The 26,204-nt window shown below is 39.8% G+C and overlaps 1 protein-coding gene across 5 annotated transcripts in view; it reads left to right on the top strand.

Moving 5' to 3' along the window:
* The window catches only part of LOC126266949 (uncharacterized), an 83,468-nt gene that overhangs the window by 51,266 nt on the left and 5,998 nt on the right, over window positions 1-26,204 (top strand). For all 5 annotated transcript variants that reach the window (XM_049971661.1, XM_049971665.1, XM_049971664.1 and 2 more), the window contains 4 exons: window positions 765-1,488; window positions 15,521-15,706; window positions 15,855-15,975; window positions 16,093-16,320. In XM_049971661.1, the coding sequence (XP_049827618.1) occupies window positions 765-1,488; window positions 15,521-15,706; window positions 15,855-15,975; window positions 16,093-16,320 (1,259 nt within the window). The remainder of the gene's footprint in view (window positions 1-764; window positions 1,489-15,520; window positions 15,707-15,854; window positions 15,976-16,092; window positions 16,321-26,204) is intronic.

Below are 26,204 nucleotides of genomic sequence, written 5' to 3' on the forward strand. Positions count from 1 at the left end.
ATCCACCATTGAACAAGGAATTGTGAATCCCATGGGATCCAAAAGAAAGTTAAAAACATAACTCATTACACACTCTTCTGCAAAGTATCTGAGTATTTACATTCGAGAATTACAGAGTTGTGTTAGCTTCAGGACAAATAGCTGTTTTCACTGTAAAGCATGACAAGCAATAATATATCATAAACAGGACTCAGTGTCCCTGAATATAGGTAACAATTTTCTTTTTAAAATACCAATGTAATAAAGTAAATATTAAGCTAAAACATCAGCTATTCAGTAAAACAGCTCTTTCTTCTGAATTTCTTTATTTTATATTTAGCTGAAATAGCATGAGTAGCATTAAGCAATACACAGTGTAAAACTAAGTTTTTGTGATTTGTCTTGTAAATGAATATCTTTACTCATCCCATGACCCTGCAGGTTTTCCTTCAGATGGGATCTACAGAATATAATGAATGAATGAAAAGTCTACCTTGCAACTTTGTTACACTCCCATGTCACTATTTTATCCCACATTTCCAGACCTGTCGTATTAGTGGCTACGAAGTGGTCATTGCTTTTCTCTCTGCTCTGTATTCCTGTATTAGGTGACTACACTAACTTAAATTTCTCTAATCCTTTTCTGTTCTCCACAAGTTAAGAAATGCCAGTGTATGCTCTGCACTGACTGTAGTTATTACAGTAATATGTATTTGTTTGGTCAAAAGCAGTTTACTTTTTTATTGTGCTTTATTTTATAAGAAATTGTTTTGATTTTTTTACAGTTCACATCAAGCTAAGCAGTTTGTCATACAGAGTGCTGAGTTTCACAAGCTGTGCCACACACTGAAGTTACAGTCAAGATCACTTGAAATAAATGAGACTATTGAAGCACTGAAAATTGTTTCATTTTTAGGTCTTCCAAGTTCAACTCCTTTGATTCAAGTCCTTTTACAGCTAGTCAGGTACAATGTCAATGAATTGAGTTTACAACATATTGTATTCCTTGAGTTCATCTTAAAAAAATTTGATAGTTGCCCCTTAGTAGATGCACTGAATATTGCTCTACCAATTGTTTTTGAAATACAGCTTCCCATCAAATTAGATAGAGAAAATCCATCACATATGGCAGAAATGCTGCAGTATGCTGTGAGGAACAGTTTGTCTGACTCAACAGTTTCGTTGCTGATTGACCGCCTTACAGGAATATGTCACAAAATGGACAAAAAAACAGCAGAGAATATTACATGGGTTTTGCTTGATGTGGATCGACCTGTACTTTCTATTCCATTTCTTTTACGTCAGACATTGAACATTGTTTCAGAAAATATTAACAGTCTTTCATTTGATGAAGTGCATGCACTTGTGAGTAAAGTTGTGAAGAAGTATCTGAAGACAAGTGGTAATTTTTATCATGAAGAATTTTTGGACAGTTGTGTGTCATATGTGATTGAAAAGCAGTGTACCTTGGAGAAAACTTGCTGGATCCTCAAGAAATTAACAAGGCTAGTAAGTTTAAATATAATATGCTCTTTTATATTTCATTCTTTATTTTTGCTGTGATATGTGTAAGAAAATAGCTTTTGCGCTGTACAAGTGTGAATCAGTTATTCAGATAGTGTGACAGTTAATAACCAAATACAGATAAGAAGGAAAATCTAATTACTAAACAGCGGAATATCAAAGGATCTTAAGGATTCAAATGACCTCAGAACCAGTGGTCTCTTAGTTAGGAAAAAACGAATTTTTTTGTGCGGATGCAGAAATTTTTAAGGCATTAAACTCGTTAAACCGTAAGTTCAGTCAACCGAATGAGGGGGTTAAGTTGGAGACAAAAGATTGGAAAGTATAGAGATTAACACTAGCAATAGATGATGTCCAGAAAAGTCTTACAGTTAGACAATGAAAGAAGAAAAGAATTCTAAATGGCAAAAGAGAGAACATGAAGCACAAAAGTACAAATAAGCTATGGCTGAAAGACAGTAACCAGTGTCATCCTTTTACAAAATATGAATGATCTCCATTATGTGCTACATTTCTGCCACCCTGCAGGCAGCAGCTCCTTATTAGTTCTTTCCATTTTCTATCATCAGTTTTTCTACTCAGCGGTGAGATTTTCTCAACTTCTGTTTCTTCTACCACAACCATTACATCATCCTGCTCTTCTGATGTCATTATATGGTCCTGTACTCAGGTGCTACTTTTCTTTATAGTCTGTGTTATTGTCTTTACATTATCAGATCTTTTCCTGTTGTCCCTCATGTTCCATTCCATGTCATCTGCATTTTGATGGTTTCCTTGTTCAGTTGTTTCCAGCTTCAGTTCTGCTTGCATTTGCAAAGTGGCACCCCTGTCCTTGCAAAAACCTACACCATTTTACATATAATTTGTAACTTGAATTTTTCTTATTTATTCGTTAAGATATTGGTCTGCTTCTCCTTCTCTTTCCCTTACTCATAATACATCCTGCCTTACAGTGATATCAATCAGTTGTGCCTGTACTGCTTGGATCTCACTGGCTTCTCCTCCATTTATTGACTTAATCCTCACTATTTAACAGCATTTATGTTCATATTCATCATCAGTGCTGTCTCTCTTCTTTCTGGATGGAGGAACTAATCTTGAAGGAAAACATTTTTCATATGAGATACAAACCTGCTATTTACATTGTGCCACACAAAGGGGCTTATACTGATTGAACTTTAATAACTCAAACAAAAATTACATACTTTTTAATCATATATAGTGGTATGCTTTTATTGATGATTATTTACTGTTGAAGATTTTCAAAATGTCGCATCATCGGCAGCAGTACAGTCTCTGCAACACCGCAGAATGGATAGTTAAATGTACGTTATGGTTGCCATTTTAATGGATTCAGAGACAATCATAATCACCTCTCTCATGTCATCCAGTGGATGCAGCTTTGTGACATGTTTGGTATCCTCTATAGTTTGTCACAGAAAGAAGTCTTAACAGCATTAGATTGGGAGACCTGGGTAGAAACTTAACACTTCCTTGTTGGTGTTCCCACCTCTCAAAAAATGTTTCATTCAGGAATTGCTGCACACCATTATTGTAATGTGATGTTGCACTGCCTTGTTGGAAAAAACAATCTTCATCCCAGTATAGTTGGTGAACAGCTAGTACAATTTGTTCATACAATATGGTAAGATACTTCAGAGCTGATACTGTTCCTTCAAAAAAGAATGGCCCTACAAGTCCTTTGACAGGCATAACATGCCAGACTGATAATCCAGGATGATTAACAGCTCATATTTTTCTATAACAAGGGAATTAACTCTTGCCTAGTACATACTGTTATGGCAATTGATGGTTCCATTCAGTTTCAAATGTCATGTCATCAGACCAAACAGTGGTGTCAGCCAATTGTTCATTTTCACAGATGCATTCACAAAATTTGAGGCGCTTATTCATCATCCTTACTTCTCGTGGGGAGAAACCTGGGAATGTAAGGTTCCACTTTGCTTGCTATAAAATTTGTTGAATACTTGATTTGCTGACACCTGATTCATGTGCAGCTTGTTATATTGGATTTTCTTTTCTGGATCTTGTGAAAGCTTGTACCACTTTGTGTACTCCTCTTTCGTCCATCACAGATTTATTTCTGACACACTGTCCCTTCTTCAGATAACTTCCCTCTTAGATTTGTCACATAATTACATTATTGTTACACGTGATGGTGATGCAGTATCATACTCTGCCTGCCATTGTCTCTGCACTTCTTTCATGATCTTGTATCTTCAGTAACACTCTAAAATCCACTTTCTTTGCCCCATGGACAAGTCTCCAGCAATCTTGTCATTTATTTATAGTCAGTAGCAACTTGAAATAAACAATAAAAAACAAATAAGTGACTACATATACTAGTCATGAGTGCACCACAGAATTACAATTGGATTGACGTCATCATTAATTCCTCTTTGTTATTAAAGTTCAAAAAGCATAAACCGCTTTGTGAGACACCATGTATTTTGTTGGCTGACTAGTTCCAAATGTAACCCAGTTTCACAAATTATGTTAATCAGTTACTCACCATATTTATGTAGGGTACAATCCTGATTATCCAGCATTATATTATTTCATTTATTTGGCTAGTATATACACTGATGCGCCAAAACATTATAACCGCTGTCCAGCATGAGACTGAATGCTAGCTGGTGGAATTATGAGCATGCAGCACAGGAAAGGAAAAATATATAAGTAAAGCACATATGAATTGGGAATCATTGTAATGACAATACCGGAAAAAATGGGGAAATCCACTGACATTAATGACTTTACACACACACACACACACACACACACACACACACACACACACACACACTGCCACTGTCATGTTTCTGGGCACTAACCTAGGACTGCTGCTGCATCTTAGGTAAGCAGCTGTCTAGCTGAGGGAGTACGTGTGGGAATATGGAAAGGGGGATGGGGACGGGGGGCGGGGAGGGGGGGGGGGGGATATGAGGGGTCAATGGTAGTGGGAGGATGCGTGGGACAAGTCCTGCATGCAGGTATATTGCAGGAGTATGATCCATGAGGCAAATGGTTTTGATTGGGGTTGGAGGAGGGACAGACAAGGATATTGGATAGGTTGAGTGATGGGCAAGAAGACCATTGTGAGAGGGATGGGGTGAATTTTTTTTTTCATTTCAGTGCTTGAGGAGAGGTATTCAAAACACTGGCAGAGAATTTAATTCGTTTGCTACAGTACCAGGTGGTACTGAGACACAAGAGGAATGCTCCAGCTGGCTATTGGCTTTGTGAGGAATGGCAAATGACTGGGGAAATACAGTATGAGAGATCTGTTTCTGAACAGTGTTGGGAGAGTAATTTTGGTCCATGAAGGTCTCTCACTTAGACCCTTTGCATATTTGCAGTGGAATGGCTGACCACTACAGATGTGGTGACCATATATGGCTAGGCTTTGGGAAGGCACTTCCTAGTGTGGGATGAATAGAATCTGTCATAGTGGGAGTATTGTTGGTGATTGGTAGGCCTACTATAGGCGGAGGTGCTGGTGTAGCCATCCTTGAGGTGGAAACTGACATTGAGGAAGATGGCTTGTTGGACTGAGGAGAAATCAGGTGCAGCAAATGTGGGAGAAGGTGTTGATATTCTGGAGAAATGTGGATAGTGTCATCACCCTCAGTGCATATTATGTAGATGTTATCAGTGAATCTGAATGAGGTGAGAGGGTTGGGATGGTGGGGTTCCTCTAGATGGCCCAGGAACGGGTTAGCATAGGATGGTGCCCTTTGGGCTCCCATTGCTGTACCACAGATTTGTTTGTAGGTGATGCCCTCAAAAGAGAAGTGATTATGGTTATGGGCTAAAGATGTTGGTCCATAAGGGCAGAGATTCTGTCTGTGGGCTTCAGTGAGTGTCCGGGGTGGCTGTATTTATGTGCTTCAGGAAACATGCATTTGATAGGAGAGGTGGGATCGAGCAGAGAGAGTAAAGACTTGAGGAGGGACTGGAGAATCTGCTGGATTTCAGGAATGGAACCATTGTGACAGGGCTTGTATGTGGAGATATCTGACAGCTGGGGGGCCGGCCGCGGTGGCCGTGCGGTTCTAGGCGCTGCTGTCTGGAACCGCAGGACTGCTACGGTCGCAGGTTCGAATCATGCCTCGGGCATGGATGTGTGAAATGTCCTTAGGTTAGTTAGGTTTAAGTAGTTCTAAGTTCTAGGGGACTGATGACCTAAGATGTTAAGTCCCATAGTGCTCAGAGCCATTTGAACCATTTTTTTGACAGCTGGTGGCGATACTTCATCAGGTAATCCCTGTAGTTCATAACCACAGTGGTGGAGCCTTTGTCAGCTGGTAGTATCATAAGGTCAGGATCAGTTTTTAGGTGTGAATTGTGTTTCTTCTTGCAGATTTGATGTTGGTTTCCGTTTTGAGGGATCTGGGGAATGATGGTGAGGTACGATTTGATGTTAAGAAATTCTGGAAAGTTAACATGGAATGATCTGTGGCAAGGTGGGTGGATTATGATTAGATGGAGGAGTAAATTCTGAATGGAATCTGATTTGTAGTGTTAGTGGTGAAAACATGCTTCAACTGTAGGGACCAGGGGAAGGAGAGAAGGTCTTTTTAATAATCCCAGCATAATTGATTTTGGAATTGGGGCAAAAGGCTGGACCTATGGGAAGGACTTATACTTCTGTTGGGCTGAGGCTTTTGGAGGACAGATTCATGAATGTGCTATGGGTTGGTGTAGGCTCTGAGTTCTGTAGAATAGTGGGAAGAAGTTTCAGAGGGTGTGGTAGATATGGTATGTCAGCAAAGCAGGGTTTGACAGCTGTGAGGGTGGGAGAAGTTTCATGGAGGCACTTGTAAGCACAGTGGATGGTAATAGTCCAGGGCATGAGTATAAGGTGAACAGATTGAACAGTTTTTTGAGGTAACATATTAGGTGCTGCTCTGATACCAGGAGGGCAAGAGTTTCAATCTTGGATATGAGATGCAGGAACTTGAATTGCAGAGCAGGAGAATTTGTGGATGGAGAGAAGGTAGTACAGGAGGGTTTGTAAGACTGTGTCCTGAAGCCTATGGACTGACAATTTGTACAGATAGAGATCACTGTGGAACAAGGGCATAGTGAAATCCATGACCAAAAAAGGGCCTTGCACAAGTGTTTGTCTGTTGTTGTTGTGGTCTTCAGTCCTGAGACTGGTTTGATGCAGCTCTCCATGCTGCTCTATCCTGTGCAAGCTTTTTCATCTCCCAGAACCCACTGCAACCCACATCGTTCTGAATCTGCTTAGTGTAGTCATCTCTTGGTCTCCCTCTATGATTTTTACCCTCTGCACTGCCCTCCAATACTAAATTGGTGATCCCTTGATGCCTCAGAACATGTCCTGCCAGCCGATCCCTTTTTCTGGTCAAGTTGTGCCACAAACTTCTCTTCTCCCCAATCCTATTCAATACTTCCTCCTTAGTTATGTGATCTACCCATCTGATCTTCAGCATTCTTCTGTAGCACCACATTTCGAAAGCTTCTATTCTCTTCTTGTCCAAACTATTTATCGTCCATGTTTCACTTCCATGTATGTCTATTACCCCAAAGTCTGGGAATGTTGCTGCAGGCATTTTTATAGATGTTCTAGTCTTCCACTGCGTCATCATAAGCAGGGAACAATGGCAGATACGTTGTTGGTGGGTCTGCAGTTTGTGCCAATGTAGTTTTCAAACTGGTAACTGCTGTTGCTCAAGAAGAGCACTGCCTCTAAACCTAAAGGACCAATGACTGAAGTGGAACATGTGGAGTCGAATATCATACTCACTGCCTAAATAAATTCTGTAACCCAAGAACACTTTAATTTATTGCTCGAACGGTACATACACACTTGGAAGGCAAGGTACAACACAATTAGCAGCAAACAAGTGGCCAACAGAACCTTTTACTCTGGCCTATATAATCATTAGCTCCAACAGCCAGCAGGCTGTGCATGCAACTGCCGTCGTATTAGCAGGCTGGGTGGCCCGTAGTGGCCGCATCGAGGACATCATGTGTGAACTATGAAGTGGTGCCTACACTAAATTGCTTGTTACAGCACTTCTAGCTTTTGAATTGGATAGGAAACTACACTACTGGCCATTAATATTGCTACACCACGAAGATGACGTGCTACAGACGCGAAATTTAACCGACAGGAAGAAGGTGCTGCGATATACAAATGATTAGCTTTTCAGAGCATTCACACTTGGTTAGCGCTGGCGGCAATACCTACAACGTGCTGACATGAGGAAAGTTTCCAACCGATTTCTCATCCACAAAAAGCAGTTGACCGGCATTGCCTGGTGAAACGTTGTTGTGATGCCTCGTGTGAGGAGGAGAAATGCGTACCATCACATTACCGACTTTGATAAAGGTCGTATTGTAGCCTGTCGCGTTTGCACTGTGTCATATAACGACATTGCTGCTCGCATTGGTTGATATACAATGACTGTTAGCAGAATATGGAATCAGTGGGTTCAGGAGGGTAATACGAAACGCCATGCTGGATCCCAACGGTCTTGTATCACTAGCAGTCGAGATGACAGGCATCTTATCCGCATGGCTCTAATGGATCATACAGCCACGTCTCAATCCCTGAGTTAGCAGATGGGGATGTTTGCAAGACAACAACCATCTGCATGAACAGTTCGACGACTTTTGCAGCAGCATGGACTGTCAGCTCGGAGACCATGGCTGCAGTTGCCCTTGACACTGCATCACAGACAGAAGTGCCTGTGATGGTGTACTCAATGACGAACCAGTCAAATGTCATTTTTTCAGATGAATCCAGGTTCTGTTTACAGCATCGTGATGGTCACATCCGTGTTTGGCGACGTTGCAGTGAATGCACAATGGAAGCATGTATTCATCATCGCCATACTGCCGTATCACCCGGCATGATGGTATGGGGTGCCATTGGTTACACGTCTCGGTCACCTCTTGTTTGCATTGACGGCACTTTGAACAGTGGACATTACATTTCAGATGTGTTACGACCCGTGGCTCTACCCTTCATTCGATCCCTGCAAAACCCTACATTTCAGCAGGATAATGCGTGATCGCATGTTGGATACAGAAAATGTTCAACTGCTGCCCTGGCCAGCACATTCTCCAGATCTCTCAACAATTGAAAACATGCGGTCAATGGTGGCTGAGCAACTGGCTCGTCACAATACACCAGTCACTACTCTTGATGAACTTTGGTATCGTGCATGGGCAGCTGTACCTGTACACGCCATCCAAGCTCTGTTTGACTCAATGCCCAGGCGTATCAAGGCCGCTATTACGGCCAGAGGTGATTGTTCTGGGTACTGATTTCTCAGGATCTATGCACCCAAATTGCATGAAAATGTAATCACATGTCAGTTCTAGTATAATATATTTGTCCAATCAATACCTGTTTCTCATCTGCATTTCTTCTTGGTGTAGCTATTTTAATGGCCAGTAGTGTATTATGCCTTGTGCATCAACTGTTGCTTTGAAGTGAGCGCACATCCTCATTCTGCCATTCCGTTTTGATAGTACAACAATTAGCATCGTCCATTGGCGATTGTTAGTGGATTCTGCAATGCCATTCTGTTCTAGGCAATCTAGTTCCTGTTTCACTTTATCCTTTAATGCAATTGGAATAGCGTGCATTACAGAATTGTGATGCAGTATTTGGCTTCAATGTGATGTAGACCATGTAGTCTTTAATGCTGCTTGTTACATAAGAAAGTGTATCATATTTTTGCAATAGCTTTTTGCTGCTCTTAGGAACACCAGTGTGGACTGGAATTGCTCCTTCATGAATTGTGAAGCCTAGGGTATTGAATAAATCAATGCCCAGTAAATTTGTTGCTTTGTGTGAATTTACAACTATACGTCTGGCCTGTTTAGTAAACTGCTTGTATGTAACATCCATTATGAATTGACCTTTGATTGGTGTTTTGTTGGTCACTGTAGCTAAATGGTAAACTCTGAAATTCATTTAATTTGGTGATCCTAATTGCTTGTATGCTTGCTAATTAATTAAAGAAACTGAAAATCCAGTTTAAGATTTCATATAGACTTTATTTAATCTGAGTGTCACAGGTGAAATCTTGCTATTTACTGAAAAGGTAGCATTCACTTTATTTTTTGCCTGATTTGCTTCATGTTGTGTACTTCAGATTTGTGACATGTCTTTTTGCCACACGTGCATTTCGTGTTTCAGAAGAAACAGTTTTCGCTTTTGTGGTTAATGCCAAAGTGTTCACATGAAGATAACTTTTCTCTAGTCAATTTGTTTATGATCTGCTGGTTCTATGTTGTTTTCATGCCCTGTTATGTCATAGACAATTGTACTTGAGACTTGGCCTTGTGGGTTGTGTTAGACGCATTGTAAACACACTAGCATCTTTATACTGAAGCTGTCAGCTGATACTAGCATCTGTTATTGTGCCCAGATGAAAATTACACAGTCTTGCAATGACAGATTTGTCAAATTAAGAATGCTAGTATTTGGTGCCAGCATTAGCAAGAAGAAAAGGTTTGTACTCAACATCACCAAAAGTTTGTGCATAATGAAATGTTGATCCAGGCTTCTAATTTATGATCAAAAGGCAAAAAGGTTGTGGCAGCATCTTAAAATTTTCATGGCCATGTTGCTCTGTGCTTCTGGTTTGGCCAGCCGTGCCTCAAGTAATTCTGACTGGTGAATAGCTGCTGCAATACTATCATCGTTTGGTGCAATTCAGTTTGCGATATGAAAAATGAAAGTATGAACGGAATACCAATTCTCAGTAGTCTTCCTGAAAAGGAGACAGGGATAGCAGCCATAATATGAAAAAAAAATTGTAGCATAGTCCAAAATATACGCACGTAATGCATCGAACTAATGTGTTGCTACAAAAATGTTCACTTACACTCGCCAGTTATGTTGGCTTTTGTTTTTGTCAGCAGTTGATGTTGCACTGCAAATGTTTTGTTCCAGGTAAATCTCCTTAGCCTGTGTACATACTGACGTTAATTCTCGTCACCAATTTATTCCCATTAATCTTCATCGGTGCCTAATGTAAAGGTAGCAGGGAGATAATCCCTTCCACAGAAAGTAATTGCTGTATCGAGGTGGCATGCTCACATGTAGCAAATGGCTTTTCATGGGGCAAATTAGACTACAGCAAAATAATGTTGACAACACAATGAATAACAATTAACTGTCTTTTCATTTTTTTAAACTTAATACAAATATTCAGCTTTAGTTTGATGCTGCTGTGTAGATGTGGCACTGAGTTTAAAGTTCTAAACCTATGCTTCTATTCTAGTATATAAAGACAAGTAATTGTTTAACATTGTTGCCAAAAATCGTGAAAAGTACTTGAGCAATTTACTTCAAATTTTTAAATGCTACTCTAACAAACGTTTCAGCAGACATAGGTTATATATTTTGAAATAAGAGGTCTATTAAAAAGTATCTGACCTTTGGCTTTGGCTTGGGGGGGGGGGGGGGGGGGGGGGGGGAGGCAGGGGGGATTGGCTTACCTGGAGTGATGGACACCTCATCAACATCAAAGTAGTTTCCTTGGGACTACACACACTTCTCCCAGCGGTGCCACCATTGTTGGAAGCCTGCCGAAAAAGCCGCTTTCTGAAGGGAGTTCAGCTCGGCTGTCATTGCTGATATAATGTCCTGTCTTGTGTGAAATTCACTCCTTTCAATGGTATATTGAGTTTTGGATACAGCCTGAAGCTGAAGGGGGCCATATCAGGAGAGTAAGGACCCTGTTAAAGCCCAGGAAACCGGTTTTTCACCAAAAAAGTCTGAATCAAGTGCGAGGCATGTACTGGAGCATTGTTGTGATGGAGGCGCCAATTTCCTGTTGAACGCAAGACCAGTCTTGTGCACTACACAGCATCACATAGGCAGTGGAGGACATCTCTGTAGAACTCTTTGGTGATTGTTTAACTCAGTGGTGCATACTCATGGTGTACCACACTGCAGGACTCAAAGAAAGCAGTCAGCATCACTTTGACATTGCTGCTCACATGGCAGGCCTTCTTGATCTTGATGACAAGGAACTTCCATTGTGGCAACTGGGATTGCTTTCCAGTAACACCTACACTTCTTTCGCAATTTCTCTGATAGGCACACAATGGTCCCACATCACAGCGTTCACTTCGGCAATGACCTGGTTATTTTGGCATGTTGAGAGCCAACTGGAGCATGGCTCACTCTCTCTGATGTGCAGCTGCCTTAATTTGTGTGATGGCCATAGCATCATTACCGAAAGCCATCTCAATCTTCCTAACGGTTTCCTCCTGACAGTTGCCAAGTTTCTGCCAAAATGTGATGTCGTGCTGCTCCAGTCGTTCTGTCATTTCCCTTGCAATGAAAAAACAACACGAGCACTACCCACTACCTCATTCAACTGCTGCTTGCCAACAACTGATGCTGTTGACAGGTGGAAAAAAATTTACACATATGCACGAAGGTTCAAGGTCAGGTCATGCAGCATGTTAGATTAAAATTCATCAGCTGTTCGCAGAGAAAAAAAAGAGGTCGGATACTTTTCTAACAGACCTCATACATATAATATGTAAATATAATAAAGGGAACATCAATATCTTGAAGAAGTTTTGACCAGTTACTTCAAATTTTTTTAACATATATATGATATATAAGTCTATATACAATACATAAAGAATGAAACATTGTTAGCAAAAATCTTGAAAAGTTCTTCACCAATTTAGGTCAGATTTTTACGTGATACTATAATATTCATTCAGATAGACATAGGCTAATTTTTTAAAAAAATGGCAATGTGGTGGTCTTCTGTTAAAATTGACTGAGAAAGAAAATGCTGTGCTGTGAAAATGTGCAGTTATGTTTCTTTTATTGCAGTCATTTTTAATTACAATACCAGGTCTTATATGCCATTAGACAAATTGTGTCATCCTTATACATAATTTTAAACAAAAATTGTATGCACAATAATGTGCTGTTCTGTTTCTATCCTTGCTGTCAGTTTTACAGAAAACAGAAAAGTTGTATTTATGGTTTAGCTGCTTAAGATGAGAACATTAGTAGAGAATCTGTGTTGCCCAGAAATTTGTAGTCCTACCCATTTGCAGATTAAAGCTACGCAAAATACTTTCAATGAAGCTACTAGCCTCACATTCCAGCAACTGGGAAATTCTCTCTCATATCCCATTTACCAATCATCCTAACCAATTTACTTATTCATTTTAAGTGAATTCAGTTTCCAGACAAGATTTCATTTGCAAGAACAATAAAAAAGGCTCATTGTCAGAGAGATGAGAGTAAAAAAGATGGACAGAGGCAGGGGGTGGAATGGACATAAAGAGGGAAATGAGGTGATGAACAGAAAGGTGAGGGAAGAGGAGATGGACAAAGATGGGGTGGAGGAGGTGATACAAAGAGGGGGGGGGGGGGGGGTAGGAGATGCACAGAAAGAGGGAGTTTGGAGTTTATGATGTATAACCAATTGCTATACATTTGCCATTGCCTTGCCATGTTCGCTAATACTTGTATAATACTAACACAGTGAATGATGACTCGCTAATCTAAAAGTAGTACCTATCTGCTTCTGCTGTCTCTTGACTGTTTATAACATACACTGTGACACTTGGCATATAATGCAGCACCATATGATGACTGCAATAACCACTGGTAACTGATGACAGCTGACCAAGTGAAGCTGTGCATCTGCTTAAATCTGCAGCTCATGGATAACTGTTCATTTGTGTATGACTGTTCATTTGTAAAGTATTTGTCTGGCATCACGCAAAAGCAGGATTTAGTGCTTATTATCAGCACCCTGTATGGTATTGGAGCATAACAATGGCTGCTGTATGAGGCTTTCTATGTGATTTATGGAGAAGCATACTGTGGTCCTGGCTGGGTACACCCTCTGCAGTGACTAATCATAACTATATGGCACCACAGTGGAGACTGGTCCTACTGTATGGTGTCCTCTATGTACATAGCAGTGTACTATATCTGACAGTGGACATAGCAGAGTCCATAGACCTGTGATAGTAATCAAAGGCACCATGACAACTGTTAACTATGTGAACACTGTTGCAGACCGTCGCAATCCCTTCATAGTTGATGTCTTTCCCAGTACCGATGGCATGTTCTAGCTGGATAACTATCCATATCGCATGGCCTCTTAGCTGGATAACTGCCCATGCCACAAGGCTAGAATTGTGCTACAATGGTTTGAAGAGCATGATGGTGAGCTCATATTGATGTCATGGCCACTGATTTCTCCTTATCTGAACCTGATATAAGATATGTGATATGCCATTGGGCACCAGCTCCACACCCACAAACCACCAGTTTATATTTTACAGGAACTGTGTGACCTGCATAGGCATCTAGTGCCCTATACACCCAGAAACCTACCAAGGACTTGGCATATCCATGCAACACAGAATTGTTGCTGTATTGCATTCCAGAGATGGAACAACAAGCTGTTAAGCAGGTAGTCACAATGTTTTAGCTCGTCAGTGTGTAATACATTATGGTGGAGATTCTAATTCTATTTTACCTGTCAAGTGGGTCAAATAATATAATGCAGAATAATTCAAAACCTTGCTCCAGTTGCAATGTGACAACACAATAACACAATAGTGTATGTACATGGCTTGTGATTGTGGATTATTCCCACAAATAGTCAACCAGCAAAATAAGTGCCAGCTCTGGTTCACATGCCACAATCTCTACCGTACAATATGTAAGGACTACAAAAATCTAAATGCTTATATTTTACTTATCTTACCTCTATTATCCTTGCAGTTCTTCTGTGTCTTGAGAATTTTCCTGAAGATGGCACATATTCTGGAGGCTAGAAAGCCATCATTTACTTTATTGTAATGATGACCATTTTTACATAGAATGTAGGATGTGCTCATTGTTCCCTTAAATTTCTTTTATCCAAATCTGTACTATTCATTGTCACTTAGCACAGAATTTCTCATTACTAATATTATTGATTATTATTGTTATTATTATTATTATTATTATTATTATTATTATGAGTTCTGTCCTTGAGATCATTTTTGAAAATTTGTGTATTCATTAAATCTTATCTTACTGTTTGGAAAAACCTGATACTAGTGAAGAATATAAGGGTCAATCACATAAAAACAAGGCAGATGGAAAAACGCCAAGTAAACTGTTTATTATTTCTGAAGTAGCTTCATAATTGTTAATACATTCATTCCACTGTGAGACAAGACAGTCAATCCCAGTTGCCTATGGAAACATGACTGTACCCAGGTGTGCATGACTTCGTCCAAAGCAAATGTCCTTCTTCAGGGCTCCAAAAATATGAAAATCACATGGAGAGAGATCAGGACTGTATGGAGGATGTGTAAGGGGCCCCCAGTGAAATTCTGCACCATAGTCAAAATAACCTCGGCAACTTGTGGGGGGACATTATCCTGCAACAGAATAATGCTCTCCATCAACATTCCTGTGTGTTTGGACTTGATGGCATGCTTCAGGTTTTGTGAAGTGGCCACATACTGTTGCGTGTTAATTCTGGTGCTATATTCCTGAAAGTCAATGAGCAGTGGGTCAAAGAAAAAGTCATCATGACTTTCCTGGAGCTGGCATGGCTGTTGTTTTGAGTACTCTTCAGAAGTTTCATTTGGAATCCTTTACACATCCTACATACAGTCCTCATCTTCCCCCTTGTGATTTCTTTAGTTTTGGAGTTCTGAAGGAAAACATTTGTAGCTCTCATTTCTCTTCGGATGAAGAGATGCAAGTCTGGGTACAGTCATTGTTCCATAGGCAGCCCAAAACATTTTTCCATGAAGGCAATTGACTTTCTTTTCTCACAGTGGGATAAACGTATTAAGATTTATAGTGAACATATTTAAAATAATAAAGTTTACTTACTTCATTTTGTCTGTCTTACTTTCATTTAACTGCCCCTTATACCTGTTGCATTGTGCAGTACATGTGTTGTGATTGTTCGTAGGAAAGTAGTTCATACAAACTCATTTCTTCCTGTAGGGTCACTCTAGCATCAAGCTTTTGGATTATATTGCAAACATAGTTGCAAATGATCCAAATGCTCTTGAGTCAGCTGAGCCAAACACAATTTTTGCACTTACCAGTGGAATGTCAAGTGCCAATTACGGAACCAAATATTGGAATGTCATTGAGAAGAGCATTCTAAAAAATAAAATTATGGAAGAGGTAGGTCTAATGACATCAAAAGATCCCTTTATAATGTGCCAGATAAAAATTAAATTTTTTTAAATCAGACTATGATCTTATTTCGTCCACTGTGCAACATTCAAATTTCCTGCTACATAGTCATTCTATAATCATTTTCAATGTGCAGGATAAAATTGAACTTCCATGGATAAAATTCACACTTGAATTGGCTTCCCTGGGATGTTTCCACCCTCCACTGTTGCAGCGAATTTTTGAGGAACAATTCCTGAGAAAATTCCTTGCTAGAGGTATAATTATATATATATTCACTGTAGGTTCACTTACTTAAATCTACCAACTGAACAGTAACAGTATATAAATATCTATTATAATGACTGAGACGTGCATGTCTACTGTTTTTTCAGATTATAATCTGTTAGACCATCTGCAGTTACTGATGTTGTTCCAAGCAGTGATTACATTATTTACTTCATACAGTGGGCCTCTACCACCAGATGACATCATTCAAAAAGCATCAAGACTAAACGGTGACAATGTTAATGAGTTCCCACTGAAAGGTGCCCTGGAACATGGTCTTGGTGGAGCTTCATATTTGCAGACAAGATTTACCACAAAACTGGGACATTTTATAGGTAATTATCAACCCACCCCAGTTTTGCATTAGTAGCACAAAGTATCTATGGCCGGATGACTTGTCTGGCATGGCGATTATTTTGTTTGCCGGTTGCTACGTAGAGCTATGCACAATATTCAGAGATCAACATTAGGTAACTAAACATCATCAATTTCATGTAACTTAAATCATTTTAAGCAGTACGTACCAGGGATGTTCTCAAGGGGCATGAATGTTATTTGCGCTATCTGTGTATTTAAATGGCATCTGGAGTGACATTTCATGGCAATTATGGGAGCACATCATTATGTAATTAATCATTTCACTGCCAGTGTAAATATACTATGTGAATCACACACGCACATTCTCATCTTGCTATGCCATTCCCCAAGTGTTGCGGATTTGTATACATTCATTGCTTTGGTTTTCCTACAATGCTATGGATGTCTGAATGCATCCTGTGCTGCTGACCTCTCACTGCATTGGCTGGGTTACTTCCATATCTTCGTGAATAGAAAAGTGTGGAGTATTTATCGTACAATTTATGCCCCTCATGTTGATATCTTGAACCATTTATGAGATGTGAGTCGTGATCACAAGGATGTGAACAGGCAAATCCCGCACAACTGTCTTTCAGATATAAGACACTCTAGCTCAACAGTGAAATGAGATGTCCATCTGTTGTCAATTCTAAATAAAATGTTGAGCTCTTACCTACATTTTATTCAGTGCAATATATAAGCAAAAATCAACCATATGCAAAGTTAACGCAATGCATTGCTACTTCTGTGAACTCTTTAAAATTCCATGCAATATTTTACTTAATTTGGTGAAACACAGTAAGTATGACAGATAACAAAAAGAAAATCAGTTCTTTATCAAGTGAAGATATCAGACTACACACCTGGAAATTGAAATAAGAACACCGTGAATTCATTGTCCCAGGAAGGGGAAACTTTATTGACACATTCCTGGGGTCAGATACATCACATGATCACACTGACAGAACCACAGGCAACAGAGCATGCACAATGTCGGCACTAGTACAGTGTATATCCACCTTTCGCAGCAATGCTGGCTGCTATTCTCCCATGGAGACGATCGTAGAGATGCTGGATGTAGTCCTGTGGAATGGCTTGCCATGCCATTTCCACCTGGCGCCTCAGTTGGACCAGCGTTCGTGCTGTACGTGCAGACCGCGTGAGGCGACGCTTCATCCAGTTCCAAACATGCTCAATGGGGGACAGATCCGGAGATCTTGCTGGCCAGGGTAGTTGACTTACACCTTCTAGAGCACGTTGGGTGGCACGGGATACATGCGGATGTGCATTGTCCTGTTGAAACAGCAAGTTCCCTTGCCGGTCTAGGAATGGTAGAACGATGGGTTCGATGACGGTTTGGATGTACCGTGCACTATTCAGTGTCCCCTCGACGATCACCAGAGGTGTACGGCCAGTGTAGGAGATCGCTCCCCACACCATGATGCCGGGTGTTGGCCCTGTGTGCCTCGGTCGTATGCAGTCCTGATTGTGGCACTCACCTGCACGGCGCCAAACACGCATACGACCATCATTGGCACCAAGGCAGAAGCGACTCTCATCGCTGAAGACGACACGTCTCCATTCGTCCCTCCATTCACGCCTGTTGCGACACCACTGGAGGCGGGCTGCACGATGTTGGGGTGTGAGCGGAAGACGGCCTAACGGTGTGCAGGACCGTAGCCCAGCTTCGTGGAGACGGTTGCGAATGGTCCTCGCCGATACCCCAGGAGCAACAGTGTCCCTAATTTGCTGGGAAGTGGCGGTGCGGTCCCCTACGGCACTGCGTAGGATCCTACGGTCTTGGCGTGCATCCGTGCGTCGCTGCGGTCCGGTCCCAGGTCGACGGGCACGTGAACCTTCCGCCGACCACTGGCGACAACATCGATGTACTGTGGAGACCTCACGCCCCACGTGTTGAGCAATTCGGCGGTACGTCCACCCGGCCTCCCGCATGCCCACTATACGCCCTCGCTCAAAGTCCATCAACTGCACATACGGTTCACATCCACGCTGTCGCGGCATGCTACCAGTGTTAAAGACTGCGATGGAGCTCCGTATGCCACGGCAAACTGGCTGACACTGACGGCGGCGGTGCACAAATGCTGCGCAGCTAGCGCCATTCGACGGCCAACACCGCGGTTCCTGGTGTGTCCGCTGTGCTGTGCGTGTGATCATTGCTTGTACAGCCCTCTCGCAGTGTCCGGAGCAAGTATGGTGGGTCTGACACACCGGTGTCAATGTGTTCTTTTTCCATTTCCAGGAGTGTATTATATAGCAGAAATATTGAGTCTCTAAGATTGTTACATTCCATCCAGGATTTTCCGGTTTGAAGGCATCAGACTGTAAGACACGCAAAAATCAATTTTTTTCAACTTATAGTTTTTGAAAAATTGTATGATAACTATTTCACATTTGCCAGAATGCCATCTTTCAGCACAGGCACTGGGATTTTGTAAGCAGTGCAGCCATAATAAAAGCTGCCTCAGCACAGAATGCAAAGAGTACATCTGTGGTAGCAAAAGGGTTAAAAAGGCTCCACTTAAAGGAACTGAACCAACAGCTTTACAGTTGATCTTGTCACCCTAGTACTCTTGTTGATAACTTTTACATTGATTATCTTCTTACACCATCATTGTTCTTGAATTTTCTTGGTGCTGTGGCCTGCTATGCAGTACCACAAACTCCTGCCAAGTGACTTCTGTTTTTGTTTGCAGAAGGTCAAGGATTGGAAGGGAGGTTTATGGTATTTATGCTAATAAATGATATAAAAACTTTTTAAAGATCTCTTTTGTATGTGGTTGTTCTGTTATTGGATCCTGACTCCAGACTTACAAAATACACTTCCATGAGGGCTCAAAACTCCTGCATCCACCAGGGCTGCTGACTGAGTCCTCGACTTCATGAGTTGCTCACAACTCTACAGAATTAGTACTACTGAAAAGTTCCGCTACCTGCCAGCACTGTCAGTAGTTAGTTCCCAAAGGGTATTCAGACACACCAGCCCATCCTGTGGAAACCACTTAACTTAGAGACCAACTTACTTCAGCCAGATTACGGGAATTCCATCCTTTACTTCCAGGCTGCAGAATAGCCACAGCCCAACAAACTGGGAAGCCAGTGTGGCCATTCATAAGATAAACCAGCACTAGCTGACAAGTGCAGCCTGTAAGTTATATGTTACATAGTCCTGCCCCCCTTTTTTGGTGTCTTAATTAGGACATTGAACTGGTAGCTGAAAAATTATCATAATGTGAAGGAACAATGGGTTGAAAAAGTAACAAACAAAACAGCAAATCAACACAGTGTAATTGCTGTCTACTATGAATGGCTTCAAAAATGCAGTCATTACTCATAGACTAAATAAAATTAGCAAATAAGGAAAAAAAGTTCCAACTAACAGGACATGAATATAACATTGCAGCTCTTCACCAAAAATACTATTTCAACAAAAAAGACAAAAAATAAAAAAAACATAAACAGAGTGCGTATAATTCTCCCAAGACACAAGAAATAACTTACCGAGATAACAAGAATATAAAGTATGACTTCAGACATAATAACTTGGTATCCATCAATACAACATAATAATGAACTAAACAAATGTCACCAAACTAAAGAATCAAAAGGAAGTTGTACTACATTTTCAAATTGTTAGCTATAATGAGTCCAATTTGCATCACTGTAAAGTAAACTATCAAGGTGGAAGCATTGTAAAGAAACAGTGAATAAGTAGAGCATAAAATTTTGGTGTTTGCAGGTCACCACATTACTGCAGTCAAAATGCATATGAAATCAGCAGATTAAAATACAAATAAAATATTGAATCAAATAATTACATTAAAGTGAAGGCTTCATATCCATTCAAGAATGGATACTGTTGCTGTCAACCCATCTAGTGACACCTAAGCATTTTGGTACCACAAAGAAAGGAAAAAAGGCTCATTACTGGAAACCACGTATCAAGAAGATTCAAACACATAGGTGCCATAGGCTACCTGAACACCCATGATATTGGCAATCTAACTGCAATTCCACTTAACACTTTGAATATGAAGTGCCTCTGTGTTTGGAGTGTGCTGATATAATGATTGCAAACTCATTGCATATTTAGACCAGTACATGGAGTCACTGATTCTTTGGGAGGATGCAGCATTTGACGTAGAGGAAGTCACAAAAACCATTAGGGATGGTATGATTCTTCACTTGTGATTTCATTGATTAATGATGCCCCAGTGGTAATCTGGTCTTCCTCCATGTTGGTCACCACTCTGCCCCTGATTTCACCTGTGATATCTGTTCTGTATGTCGTCTACCTTGTAGATATGCCAAAGACTGAGCAAGTCACAATGGTGCCCACTTGTGCACTTTGCTGTCAGCCACCGTACCGATTACTTAGTTTAGTTTCGCTTTCCTCTGGCCTCTATATTAGTTACCAAAAAATTCTTGATCTCCATCCATCCTTTTTCGTTTTCCTACTCTTACACTGTGGAATATTTCTGTAAAACCCTTCCACATTTGATAAATGCTTAACAGTTTTTTCACCCCAGATGTGTAATTCATCTTCCAATTCCAGCTTCTGTAGAGAGATTATTTCTGAGAGATCATTATTAATTATCACTGCCAACTCCTCAGTAATACCTGACCATGTCCCAACACTTTAAAACACGAGTTCATCTTTTCATATACATCTGTTAATTCATGTGAATCTTTCTTTTCCCCAGTTGCTAATGCTTTGCTATGAGAGGCAAAGGACATGGCTCGAACCACTTCTTGTATGGATAAAACATTATACTTCTCCCAATTATTTTGTGAAAGATCATAACCTTTTGAGTTACAATAACAAGAAACCTTCTCACCTAGTAATCTAGAATTTTTGTCTTTCAACTTCTATGTTTCACGCCCACTTTGTTCCTTTAGTTCATTTTTACATGCTTGCAGCGCTAATCTGAACTGCGAGGACATACCTTCAAGCCATTTGTTTCTTCCTCCCATTCCTTAATCTTACGCTCTTTCTTGGCCCTCTTCTCATCTCTTTCCTTTTTGACCTCCTCTTGTGTCCTCTGGTGTGTAACTGTGCCGTTTTGTAGATGTACAGAGCCCAGAAGACATGTTGCCTATTACTGTCCAAACAATGTGGTCACATGGATATTATTGATGATACTTTAACCTTAACTATTTTCTTGTACAACTGCCTTTACAGAATTCTCTTAATACAGTGGACCTGCTATGCAGTGCCACGATCTCTAGCCATGTGATTTCTTCTCCATCTGTGGAGGATTGATGGCCGAAAGAGAGCTTTGTAGTATTCAAGCTATGAAATGACTTAACTACTTTTTAAAGAACCCATCTATATTTTCTTTCTCCGTTGTAACAGATCTCAAGCCAAATTACAACAGAACAGAAGAGAATGGCATTTCTCTCCATCATCTGTCATCTGTTTCTGGGCATTATCATTGTAGGCAGCACCTCCTGTTCTCTGCCTTCCAAAATGCCACCGAACCATGACACCAAAGCATAAGAGACCCCTTCACAACAGGTGGAGATGTTCAATTGCCGTCATACCTTGGTATTGTTTTTTGCTCACACGTCTCATCAAACCAGTGCATGCACAGTGGAAAGTTATCTGCATGCTAACTAACCTAAGCAATGTTTTCACATGAACATCTTTCATCTCAGTGTGAGGAAGAGGTAGAATATCATGCTACATCACAGATTTCCCCCCCCCCCCCCCCCCCCCACTAAGTTGAAATATGTCATGTAAAACTACTTATTTGACTAATTACAGTCAATTTATAACTTTCATCTTTTTTTAACTTATCATTGTGATTAAACTTAAAGTTTATTAAAATCAAATTCAATTTCAGTTTTATTCTTTCACAATACGAAATTTGTGCGTGCATATTTCTTTGTTCAGTCTTTTCGATTTGCGATTACTAGGTTCAATGGCAATTGCATTTCCATTGTGGTTACGTCTATCCTCTCTCACTTTCTTAAACTAGGATTGTCATCCAGCCATTTCCTAATTACATTGTTAGATTTTCATACATGGAGAAAACGCATAAGAGATTTGCCCTATTTGACCAGGCTCAATCAGTATTTCACTCAAAGGTAATTTGCATCTCACTGTTCGTAAATCATTGTTTGCAATATTACAAGGTTCTCAAGTTAATTGAGATTGGAAAGATTAATGTCTTTGATTACCATACATGCAGACATTTTCCTCTACACATCTTCCCACAATTTGAGATTCCAGATTTGTGATAAGCCAACATGTACAGAGACAAATATTCAAAGAACCGATCATTGCCCAGGTAAGTTTATTTGATTTCAACTATTTTGGAGAATACTTAATTTGTGTTACAAATGGTTGCAATGCAGTTTCCTACCTTTGTAAGAACTGTGCTTACACCTTTTCCTTCAGATGTATACTGTATTTATACTATATCGTCTTTGTGATGCAGATGTCCCTCTCCTTCCCCTCTACATAAAAGAAATGGTACAGGCCATTCCTTCCATGGTTTCTTCTGACCAAGGATTAGACCATCCCTTCTGTGAGTTCATCTATCCTTCTTCTTTCCCATGTCTACATAAAACTGGATCAACCTCTTCTTAGCAATTTGAAATTTTATCCACAGCTTATAAGCCTTACCCTTGTAACTTCCAGTGACAAAGTTTCTCAGTACCACCATCCCTTCTGTGAGCTCATCTATCCTTCTTCTTTCCCATGTCTACCTAAAACTGGATCAACCTCTTCTTAGCAATTTGAAATTTTATCCACAGCTTATAAGCCTTACCCTTATAACTTCCAGTGACAAAGTTTCTCAGTATCCTGATGACCTTACCTCACTGTTTCAAACATACATTCCCTAACTCGTTTTATAACTATCATAGCTTGAAACGCCACACTTAAGAAAATCTCCAGGGCTGATATGTTTTGGTCGAATGGATTTCACTTTTAAACCCAACATTTCAGCCCCCTCAGCATAGAACATTTTCAAGGGGGATCATAGCTTCTTTAAATGTCCAATCCACACCCTAGCTCACTAGTGACTGCAGCAAAATTCTTTTTACGTTCTTTCAAATTATGCAATACAGAGCCTTCATGCATGTTATCTTTGTCAAAGGTAAATCACTCAAGTTCTATTCAGAATGATTCTAAGTACTCTTCTCCATAATTATAAGACAAGACACCTCTGCCTAATACACATCAGTTGTTTGACTTCATGTAAAAAGATATATGTTAATATCTATCATATTTTTTGTATCCTTTAATGTACTAATGCAACTTTATTGGAGATAACATTAATCATTTAGACTAGTGCTCCTCATTTGTTAAACAAGTGATTAGCTCTCTGTTGCAATCAATAACAAACATATGAATTTATCACAGCCCAAGGTCTTTCTTGTTCCACTATTTTCTTTTCACTGATATGTCAGCATGTCACAGTCTCGTTTAAGGACAGATTTTAGCTTCCTTCCATTACTCCTAAACCCTCCATTTATTTCACATTACTATCATATACTTAAGATCATAATACCAGTGGTCCTTTAACTTACCATAGTGTCAAAAAGATACTGTCTATGCCAGTACATCATATGTGTGTTACCCTAGGTTACTTGAATTGTCTCTTGGCTTTACCTGTGCAAACAAGTTGTAATTACCATAATGTGTCGTGGATAAGAAAGGGTTTCAGCAATAGAAACATGTGAATCTTGACAGAGGGAAGACAGAACCAGTACTCCTGCAGGAGAAGAACGAAAAAAAAATTAAGAATAAGTATGTTAGGACTGTAGAAATGAAGAATACAGATCCCCAAAGACAACTTCCCATCCCAACCCTCAGTCAAGATACTGTGCACAATGGGTTCTTCACTGAGACACAGGAGAACGAAGTTTGGCGAACGTGCTGTGCCGTACAGTATGGACTGGTCTTGGTTTCACCCAAAAAGACACCAAAAATGATTCTGACTTCACTCCTATGGCTAGTCAGTAGAGATTGGGTAACAATAAGCCAGTCATCAGTAGTAATTAGCCTTTTGATCATCTGTCTGTAAGTCAGTGGTCTCTCATGGTATTTCGTCACTGTGAAACATAAGTATCTCCATACTTAACAGTCTACAGTACCTATTTAACATCCTATGTTACCCAATGTCCCCTATAAAAGAAATTCGAAACACATACTTTACTCATAAGAGGAAAGGAAAGGTAGAAAATCCCATGAATAAAACATACAGAATTACCTTTCTTGTACTCAAACAGAGCTTACAATCAGTAGTAATGTATGTTTTTTGCACCCAAATAACGGGTTTCTCCTGTTATTTTCATGCTGCAAGATAGAATAGTAAGAATGGGATGTAAATTATAGACAGTAGGATAGTTGAAGAGGAAAAAATTGCTCTGTGGAAAACTACATATGAAGCAATTAACTGAGACTGCTAACAATCCACTGAATTTGCAAAGGGTGCAAATCCTCCTGGGGATTTGAATTTCTTTAATACAGCAGTGTTGTACAAGCCCTTTTTCTGAGCAGTCTCTGGGTCTGCTAAAACTGTCTTTGGATACGGTATATCCAGCACCTTGAAAGGTTCCGTGTGTCTTTGAAAAAAAATTACTTGTTCCTCACTTTAGGTTAGAACGAGGGAGAAATTCCTGGACTAATACCAAGTTATCAACCTGGAATGCAAGTGTAATTGCTTTCGCAACGTATTTCCTTAATAAGATTTCTGCTTATTCTTGCATGTTCTCCTTCACTATATTATGTTGTTCTTTGTGTTTAATGGGTATTGTAGGCAGACACTTAAACAAGTAACTGTGGTTCACCAATAAAACTTTTATTCCTTTATATACTACATTTTAAGTAATACTATGGTGTTACTGCAACATTAATGCACTAATGTTTAAGCTGTTTATTCTGACAGCTGATTTGTAATAGTTTAACACATAATTCCCTAGGCTTGTACCATAATGTAAAAAATTTTCTTTAGCTTTAGCCAAACATTAAATAAAAGGTAATGTGGCTATAGAGCCTCAGGTAGGTAACAACAAAATCAAATAAAAAGTAAAATAAAGTAACAAGTATAACTAAATGTATTTCTATCACTAAACTGAATTTCAGATTCTTTACAAAGCAGCATCTTAGTGCTTTTGATTATTCTCTTTAACTTTAAACTTATGCACTGCTCCTGAACCAGTGATTATATTTAACGCTAGACTTTCTCGCTCCCAGCAGATGAAAACAGATGAACATATAACAACATTCTTTATATTATGTAAATGAGTAAACTTTTTTGATTAAATCCAGCTTTATTTACAAATCAGTGAACAATAAATACTAGCTTTGCCTCAAGTAAGTAATTAAGCTAAATATAACTGTGTAACTAAAATAAATAAAGATACTTTTTTTCAGATTTGTGACTGGTGACATGAGGCATACAACATTCATAGGTTCATAACATCCTCTAGATTATCTTATTATAAACTCCTCCTGGATCATGAGAGAAAATGCATCATAAATCTTTCCCACCCAAGTCTCTATTTATTATTACACTTCTTCCTGTAAGTATAGGGCATCTATAACGTAGGCTTTCTGATGCATCATAGACTTCACTGCTTACATACTATGTAATTATGATGTAAAGTGTGTCTCAGACAATCCATAAGGCCATAAACCTTAAAATACAGACACACATTAATGTCACTATATGTACTGCCTCCACATACACTATGTGATCAATAGTATCCGGACACCCCCAAAAACATATGTCTTTCATATTAAGTGAATTGTGCTGCCACCTACTGCCAGGTACTCCATATCAGCGACCTCAGTAGTCATTAGACATCGTGAGAGAGCAGAATGAGGCAC

The sequence above is a fragment of the Schistocerca gregaria genome, chromosome 4 (assembly GCF_023897955.1).
Source record: "Schistocerca gregaria isolate iqSchGreg1 chromosome 4, iqSchGreg1.2, whole genome shotgun sequence".
Classification (NCBI taxonomy): domain Eukaryota; kingdom Metazoa; phylum Arthropoda; class Insecta; order Orthoptera; family Acrididae; genus Schistocerca; species Schistocerca gregaria.